Here is a 9907-nt window from a genome sequence, read left to right as displayed (position 1 = left end):
TTTGCTCTTGGATCTCCGGATATTCATCTTCTTTCAGATCGAATTTAACTTCCGGGATCACTGACCTTAGACTCATTATTTTGTAAAAATGGTCTGAATGTTCTTTGGTTATGAATTTCCCTTGATTCCAAAGTGGTTTTGGAATATTCTCCTTCTTGCCTCTTGAGTCGGTTTGTTTTCCCTTGGGAGCCATGATCTTAGTGGGTATTGGCTTAGTGATCACGGATAAACACACCAAACTTAGAGGTTTTCTTGTCCTCAAGCAAAAGAAAAGAAAGAAGAGAGAAAGAGGGAGAGCCAAGCGCAACTTGTGGAGGAGAGGAGGAGGCTGAATGAGGATTTAAAGGGAAAAAGGGAGGGTGGGTTCGAAAATTTAGAAGGAGATATGATAGAAGATATGATTTGTAAAAGATAAGTATAATAGGAAAAAGATATGATTTAAAATTGAAAAGATAGGAAAGATATTTGAAAAGATAAATCTGAATTTTGAAAAAGATGATGTGAAGATTTGAAAAAGATATTGATGATTTGAAAAGATTTTAGAGTGAAAAGAGATAGCTTTGTTTTGAAAAGGATTTGAAAAAGGGCTTATGAATTAAGATACATTTGATTTTTTTTGAAATTAGGGTTTTTAGAAATTAGGGTTTGTGACATATTTGTGCAAGAAATTATGAATTGAAACATAAAAAATGGAAAAAAAAATTGAATTGAAAACGAAATTTCCTACTCCCCACATTCCTGGCATTAAATGCCCAACTGCTGCATGTTTTGGGCATTTAACGCCCAGTTGGTGCTTGGTCTGGGCGTTTAACGCCCAGCTGTTGCTTCTAGCTGGCGTTAAACGCCAGAAACCCCTTTGTCACTGGCGTTTTTCTGAACGCCCAGGATGCTGTCAGTCTGGCATTAAACGCCCAGAAGTTGCTTCTTTCTGGCGTTTAACGCCCAGATGGCTATCATTACTGGCGTTAAACGCCCAGTAGATGCTCTTTTTGGGCGTTTAACGCCTAGTTGTGCCTCTTACTGGCGTTTTTTTTGCCAGTAAGCTCTTTCTCTCTGTTTTGTGTGCTGAATCCTTCTGTAACCCTGTGAACTTATGAAATTGACTCTTTACCTTATTAACAATGAACTTTATATAAACAAATAAAATCAAGAATATGGCAAAATAACAGAAAAAGTTTTCCCAATGGCTGGGTTGCCTCCCAGCAAGCGCTTCTTTATTGTCTTTAGCTGGACCTTGCTGAGCTTTTAATCTAGCCTCAGACTTGAACACTCTTGATCAATATTGCCTTCAAGATAGTGTTTGATTCTCTGTCCATTAACAATGAACTTCTTATCAGAATCAATGTCTTGAAGCTCCACATAACCATATGGTGATACACTTGTAATCACATATGGTCCCCTCCATCGGGATTTCAGTTTCCCAGGGAATAGCCTGAGCCTAGAGTTAAACAACAGAACCTTTTGTCCTGGTTCAAAGACTCTTGATAACAGCTTTCTGTCATGCCATTTTTTTTATTTCTCCTTATAAAGCTTGGCATTTTCAAAAGCAGTGAGTCTAAATTCCTCTAGCTCATTTAGCTGGAGTAGTCTTTTTTCTCCGGCTAATTTGGCATCAAAGTTCAGGAATCTGGTTGCCCAGTAGGCCTTATGTTCCAGTTCCACGGGCAGATGGCAGGCCTTACCATACACAAGCTGGTATGGAGATGTTCCTATAGGAGTCTTGAATGCAGTTCTGTAAGCCCACAGAGCATCATCCAACCCTCTTGCCCAATCCTTTTTACAGGTACTGACAGTCCGTTCCAAGATTCTTTTTAGTTCTCTATTAGAGACTTCAGCTTGCCCATTTGTCTGTGGATGATATGGAGTGGCCACCTTGTGGCTAATCCCATACCGGACCATGGCAGAGTAAAGCTGTTTGTTGCAGAAGTGAGTACCCCCATCACTGATTAGTACTCTAGGGACACCAAACCTGCTGAAGATATGTTTCTGGAGGAACTTCAATACTGTCTTAGTATCATTAGTGGGTGTGGCAATGTCCTCTACCCATTTTGATACATAATCGACTGCCACTAGAATATAAGTGTTTGAGTATGATGGTGGGAAAGACCCCATGAAGTCAATTCCCCATACATCAAACAACTCAATCTCCAAGATCCCTTGTTGAGGCATGGCGTAACCATGAGGCAGATTACCAGCTCTCTGGCAGCTGTCACAGTTACGTACAAACTCTCGAGAATCTCTATAGAGGGTAGGCCAGTAGAAGCCACATTAGAGGACCTTGGGGGCTGTTTGCTCACCTCCGAAATGGCCTCCATATTGTGATCCATGGCAATGCCATAAGATCCTTTGTGCTTCTTCTCTAGGCACACACCTACGAATTATTCCGTCTGCACATCTCTGAAAGAGATAGGGTTCATCCCATAAGTAGTACTTTGCATCAGTAATTAATTTTTTCTTTTGTTGCCTGCTATACTCCTTGGGTATGAACCTTCCAGCTTTATAGTTTGCAATGTCTGCAAACCATGGTGTTTCCTGAATGGCAAACAAATGCTCATCCGGAAAGGTTTCAGAGATCTCAAAAGAAGGGGGGAACGCCCCTTCTATTGGCTCTATTCGGTACAGGTGATCAGCCACTTGGTTTTCTGTCCCTTTTCTGTCTCTTATTTCTATATCAAACTCTTGCAGAAGCACTGGCATCACACATTAGTTCAAATGGTAATGTCCAGTCTGGTGCAGAAATAACTGGTGCTGTGACCAGCTTAGCTTTCAGAGTCTCAAACGCTTGCAGACACTCTGTGTCAAACACAAATGGCATGTCAGCAACTAGCAGATTGCTCAGGGATTTTGTAATTTTTGAAAAATCCTTTATGAACCTCCTGTAGAATCCTGCATGTCCCAGAAAGCTTCTGATTGCCTTAACATTGGCAGGTGGTGGTAGTTTTTCAATTACCTCCACTTTAGCTTGATCCACCTCTATTCCCTTGTTTGAAATTTTATGCCCAAGGACAATTCCTTCAAGCCTTCTGTAGTCAATACACATGCGCCACCCTGTAACTGTTCTTGTAGGAACCAGTTCATTCTTTTCATTATGAACTACTGTCATACCTCCCTTTTTGGGGACAACTTGAACAGGGCTCACCCAGGGGCTATCAGAAATAGGATAAATAATTCCAGCCTCTAGTAACTTGGCGACCTCCTTCTGCACCACTTCCTTCATGGCTGGATTTAGCCGCCTCTGTGGTTGAACCACTGGCTTAGCATCATCCTCCAATAGGATTTTGTGCATGCATCTAGCTGGGCTTATGCCCTTAGGTAGCGTTTGTTTTGAGGTACTGAGACAGAGACTGAGAGACTGAGACTCAGTATCGTGTTTGTTAGTTCAGATACTGGTACTAAAATTTCTGTCTCTGTCTCTAAAATTTCAGTATTTCAGTACCTCCAAAAAGTAGGGACACAGGGGACTGAAATTTTTAGAGATGAAGACTGAAACTTTAATAACATTTTATACCTAAAATACTTTTATTTCAATTAATTAATTCCAATTTTACCCTTTGTGCAAATTAAATTAGAGTTTCATTCTTGTTTCAATTCCTGTCTCCCATTTTGCACCAAACAGAATACTAAGATTTATTTCAATCCATGTCTCTTAGTCTCTGTCTCTCAGTATCAGTCTTTCCGTCTCTGTCTCTCCACCAAACACTACCTTAAGGTCATTTATGGACCACCCAAGAGCTGTCTTGTGTGTCCGTAGCACTTGAATTAGTGCTTCCTCTTTCAGTGGATTTAAAGCAGAGCTTATGATCACTGGAAAAGTGTCACCTTCTCCCAGAAATGCATATTTCAGGGATGGTGGTAATGGCTTGAGCTCAGGTTTAGGAGGTGTTTCCTCTTCCTGAGGGAGTTTCAGAATTTCTTTCAATTCTTCTGAATCCTCCAAATCAGGCTGAACATCTTTAAAGATGTCTTCCAGCTCTGATTCGAGACTCTCAGCCATGTTGATCTCCTCTACCAAAGAGTCAATAAGATCAACTTTCATGCAGTCTTTTGGTGTGTCTGGATGCTGCATGGCCTTGACAGCATTCAACTTAAACTCATCCTCATTGACTCTCAGGGTTATTTCCCCCTGTTGGACATCAATGAGAGTTCTTCCAATTGCTAGGAAAGGTCTTCCTAGAATGAGAATAGCACTCTTGTGCTCCTCCATTTCCAGCACTACAAAGTCAGTGGGAAAGGCGAATGGCCCAACCCTAACAATCATGTCCTCAATCACGCCTGATGGGTATTTAATGGAGCCATCAGCAAGTTGGAGACATATCCGAGTCGGTTTAACTTCTTCAGTTAAACCAAGCTTTCTGATGGTGGACGCAGGTATTAGGTTGATACTTGCCCCAAGATCGCATAGAGCTGTCCTGGTGCAATTACCCTCTAATGTGCATGGTATCAGAAAGCTTCCGGGATTTTTAAGCTTTTCTGGAAAGCTTTTCAGAATGACTGCACTGCATTCTTCAGTGAGGAGAACTCTTTCAGTTTCTCTCCAATCCTTCTTATGACTCAAGATCTCTTTCATGAACTTGGCATAAGAAGGTATTTGCTCAAGTGCCTCTGCAAACGGAATCTTTATTTCAAGAGTCCGAAGATAGTCTGCAAAGTGAGCAAATTGCTTATCCTGCTCCTCCTTGTGGAGTTTTTGAGGATAAGGCATTTTGGCTTTGTATTCCTCAACCTTAGTTCCTGCAGGTTTACTTCCTACAGAGGTGGTTGGAGAAGCCTTTTTAGAGGGGTTGTTATCAGCACTTGTGTGTGTCTGATCTCTCACTGGCATTTGATTGCCAGAGTCAGAAGCTGGAGTGGCATTGGGCGCCAACTCCTTACTTGTTCCTGGCGTTCGAACGCCAGAACTGAGCTTCCATTGGGCGTTTGACGCCAAATCATTGCTTGTTTCTGGCGTTTGAACGCCAGAGTTATTCCTCTCTGGGCTCTTATTGTCCTCAGAGGGATCGTGAATAGCAGTTTGTTCATTTCTTGGCTTCCTGCTGCCTTGAAGTGAGGTATTTAATGTTTTTCCACTTCTTAATTGAACCGCTTGGCATTCTTCTGTTATTTATTTTGATAACTGCTGTTCTGTTTGCTTCAACTGTACTTCCATGTTTATATTAGCCCTTCTTGTATCTTGTAATATCTCCTTGAATTCGGCCAGCTGTTTTGTTAGAAAATCTAATTGCTGATTGAATTCAGTAATTTGTTCTGTAGGACTGAGGTCAGCAGTTACTGTTTTAGCCTCTTCTTTCATGGAAGATTCACTGCTTAGGTACAGATGCTGATTTCTGGCAACTGTATCAATGAGCTCTTGAGCTTCTTCAATTGTCTTTCTCATATGTATAGACCCACCAGCTGAGTGGTCTAGAGAAGTCTGAGCTTTCTCTATAAGCCCATAATAGAAGATGTCTAACTGCACCCATTCTGAAAACATTTCAGAGGGGCATTTTCTTAGCATCTCTCTGTATCTCTCCCAAGCATCATAAAGAGATTCATTATCTCCTTGTTTAAAGTCTTGGATGTCCAGCCTTAGCTGTGTCATCCATTTGGGAGGGAAGTATTGATTCATGAATTTTTCTGACAGCTGTTTCCATGTCTTTATGCTAGCTTTAGGTTGGTTATTTAACCACCTCTTAGCTTGGTCTTTTACAGCAAATGGAAACAATAATAATCTGTAGACATCCTGATCTACTTTAATTTCTTATCATGTACTGTGTCAGCAATCTATAAAAATTATGCCAGATAGAAAGAACACCAAACTTAAAATTTTTAGAAAACCTCAATAAAATTTTCGAAAATTATAGAAAGATTGACAAGAAAACACCAAACTTAAAGTTTGGCACAAGATTTAATCAAAGAAAAATTATTTTTGAAAAAATATTTTAAAAAGAAGATACCCAATTACCAAGAACATAAACCAACGCTCTAGCCAATTGAGCTGTAAATGTAACACTTGTTTTAAAGAAGTATTTTTAATAACTAAGAATAAATTTTTTCGAAAACTAATGTTTTGAAAAAGCACAAGAAAAACAAGAAAAGAAATAGAACAAGAAAAACTAAAGATCAAACAAGAAAAATAAACAAGAACAACTTGAAGATCCAGGAAAAACAAAGAACACAAATTTGAAAATTTAAAGGAAAGTATAAAATATGCAATTGACACCAAACTTAAAATATAAAACTAAACTTGAACAGAAAAAAACTCAATTATTAGTAAAAGAAAAAATTTTCGAAAAACTTTTGAAAAAGAAAATAAGGATTCTAAAATTTTAACAAGAACAATAATAAAAGACTCAAAGACAAATCACAGATTAATAAAGAAAAATAAAAATCTTTTGAAAGATTTTTAAAAAGAAAGCAAAAGACTCTGACCCAAAAGACAAAATCTTCCTAATCTAAGCAACAGGATGAACCGTCAGTTGTTCAAACTCGAACAATCCCCGACAACGGCGCCAAAAACTTGGTGCACGAATTGTGAATCACACTTTTCACAACTCGTACCACTAACCAGCAAGTGCACTGGGTCGTCCAAGTAATAACTTACGTGAGTAAGGGTCGAATCCCATGGAGATTGTTAGTTTGAAGCAATCTATGGTTATCTTGTAAATCTTAGTCAGGAGGTCAATTATATTTATCAGTTTGAATTGCGAAAAGTAAAAGAGCATGAATTAAAATACTTGTTCTGCAGTAATGAAGAATATGTTGGAGTTTTGGAGATGCTTTGTCTTCTGAATCTCTGCTTTCTCCCTGTCTTCTTCTTCATGCACGCAAGGTTCCTCCTATGGCAAGCTGTGTGTTGGTGGATCACCGTTGTCAATGGCTACCATCCGTCCTCTCAGTGAAAAAGGTCCAAGTGCGCTGTCACCGCACGGCTAATCATCTGTCGGTTCCCACTCATGCTGGAATAGGATCCATTGATCCTTTTGCATCTGTCATTACGCCCAGCCATTGTGAGTTTGAAGCTCGTCACAGTCATTCAATCCCTGAATCCTACTCGGAATACCACAGACAAGGTTTAGACTTTCCGGATTCTCAGGAATACTGCCAATGGATTCTAGCTTATACCACGAAGATTCTGATTAAGGAATTCAAGAGATATTCATTCAATCGAAGGTAGAACGAAGGTGGTTGTCAGGCACGCGTTCATAGGTTGAGGATGATGATGAGTGTCACGGATCATCACATCCATCATATTGAAGTGCGAATAAACATCTTAGATAGAAACAAGCGTGTTTGAATAGAAAACAGAAATAGTTGCATTAATTCATCGAAACACAGCAGAGCTCCTCACCCCCAACAATGGAGTTCAGAGACTCATGCCGTCAAAGAGTACAAAATTCAGATCTAAAATGTCATGAGGTGCGAAAATAGACCTCTAAAAGTTGTTTAAATACTAAACTAGTAACCTAGGTTTACAGAAAATGACTAAACTATGATAGATGGTGCAAAAATCCACTTCTGGGGCCCACTTGGTGTGTGCTGGGGCTGAGGCTTAAGCTTCTCACATGCCTAGGCTGTTTCTGGAGTTGAACGCCAGGTTGTAACCTGTTTCTGGCGTTCAACTCCCATTTGTAACCTGTTTCTGGCGTTTGACGCCAGACTGCAACATGGAACTGGTGTTGAACGCCAGTTTACGTCATCTATCCTTGAGCAAAGTATGGACTATTATATATTACTGGAAAGCCTTGGATGTCTACTTTCCAACGCAATTGAGAGCGCGCCATTTGGAGTTCTGTAGCTCCAGAAAATTTGTTCCGAGTGCAGGGAGGTCAGAATCCAACAACATCAGCAGTCCTTATTCAGCCTGAATCAGATTTTTGCTCAGCTCCCTCAATTTCAGCCAGAAAATACCTGAAATTATAGAAAAATACACAAACTCATTGTAAAGTTCAGAAATGTGATTTTTAATTAAAAACTAATAAAAATATAATGAAAATAAATTAAATCATACTAAAAACAATGCCAAAAAGCGTATAAATTATCCGCTCATCACCGACCACCCTAACTCCCTATGATGGGTTAGGTGATCCGAAGAAATACATCAAGAAATTCACCTCCATAATGATAGTAAACAGTGCATCCGATAAAGTTTTATGTCGTTGTTTTCCATCTTACTTAGATGGTCCTGCACTTGATTGGTTTTGTTCTTTGCCTGCAGGTTCCATTTCTCGATTTTGAGACATATCAAAGCCCTTTGAGGAGCACTTCGCTGGATCAGCCATCTACCTACACGACTCTGATTACCTGAACACAGTCAAGTAAGGCCAGCACGAAAGCCTCAAGGACTATATGATGCGCTTCACAAAGATAGCCATAAGTATACCTAACCTCCACCCCGAGGTGGAACTACACGCCATAAAAAGCGGATTACGACCAGGAAAATTCCAGGAAACTATTGCTATGGCCAAACCAAAAACTATGGCCGAGTTCCGTGAAAAAGCTAAAGGACAGATCAACATTGAAGAACTCCGACAAGCTCGGAAAGTAGAAAAGCCTCACTATAGAGACGATGACAAAACACGAGACAGTAAGAAGAATTTCAAACCAATTCCACGATATGAGACCTACACCAAATTCAACACCAAGCGCGATGATATCATCAAGGAAATATTGAATTCGAAATTAATCAAGCCACCAAGAAAAGCTGGCAGTTACCCATATTCAAAAGGCACTGACCGATCAAAATACTGCTCCTTCCACCAGAAGCACAGACACAATACTGACGACTGCATCATCGCCAAAGACCTACTGGAGCGACTAGCTCGGCAGGGTCACCTAGACAAATACATTAGCGGCCACATGCAGTGGCGAGCACCTCCTTTAGGAGACCCAAGCTCGGTTACACAACATGGCCGAGATAGAGACCGACCGAACAATAGCCATCCTGAACTACCAACACGTACAATTAACTGTATTTCCGGAGGTTTTGCAGGAGGAGGAGCCACAAGCTCGGCAAGAAAAAGATCTTACCGAGCTATACTTTCCATCAACGCCGATCAAAGTCAACAGCAGCTGCTGCCGACATCTCCACAGATAACATTCCAGAAAGCCGATCATGACAACAGCGTAGCAAATCTGGACGATCCCGTCATAATCTCCCTACAGCTCGGAGATCTCCTAGTTAAAAAGGTGTTGCTCGAACCAGGCAGCAGTGCCGACGTTCTCTTTTACTCAACATTCCAGAAAATGAAACTGAGCAATAACGTCATCCAACCTTCCACTAGTGACTTGGTAGGATTCTCAGGTGAGCGAGTCCCGGTTATGGGCTCTGTGTGGTTACAAACCACACTCGGTAAGTTTCCTTCGTCAAAAACTTCAGACATTCAATACTTAGTTGTTGATTGCTTCAGTCCCTATAATTTAATACTTGGCCAACCTTTCTTAAATAGGTTCGGTGCTATAGTATCTACAATTCATCTTTGTGTTAAGTTCCCTTTGTAGGACAACACAATTGCAACCATTCACAATGATGCCCGAGAAGCCAGAGAATGCTACAACAATAGTCTCAAAAGACCTAACCGTAACACAAAAGCCCAGGTTCACAATATCGGCAACATGAATGACCAACACATGCTGGCCGACCTTGATCCCAGAGCGGGAACACTAGAAATTAAAGGCCAACCCCAACAGAAGACCTAGATAAAATCTATTTCACAGAAAACACGGACAAATTCACATACGTCGGCTCAACATTATCCTCAGAAGAAAAATCATCATTTCGAGCATTTTTACAGCAAAATGCCGACCTGTTTGCTTGGACCCCAGCTGATATGCCAAGCATCGATCCATCCATCATATCACACAAGTTAGCGTTAGATCCATCTGTCCGACCTATAGCACAGAAAAAGAGAAATCTCGGCCACAACCGAAA

At 40.6% G+C, this 9907-nt stretch overlaps 1 protein-coding gene across 1 annotated transcript; it reads left to right on the top strand.

Annotated features, from left to right (window-relative positions):
• On the top strand, positions 8329-9675 carry LOC107620558. The gene is made up of 2 exons (XM_016322699.1): positions 8329-9267; positions 9478-9675. Exons 1-2 carry the CDS (start codon positions 8329-8331, stop codon positions 9673-9675), a joined length of 1137 nt encoding a protein of 378 aa, XP_016178185.1.

The sequence above is a fragment of the Arachis ipaensis genome, chromosome B10 (genome assembly GCF_000816755.2).
Source record: "Arachis ipaensis cultivar K30076 chromosome B10, Araip1.1, whole genome shotgun sequence".
NCBI lineage: Eukaryota > Viridiplantae > Streptophyta > Magnoliopsida > Fabales > Fabaceae > Arachis > Arachis ipaensis.
The sequence above is the reverse complement of the archived record's forward strand: the minus strand, read 5'-3'. Positions and strand labels throughout refer to the sequence as shown.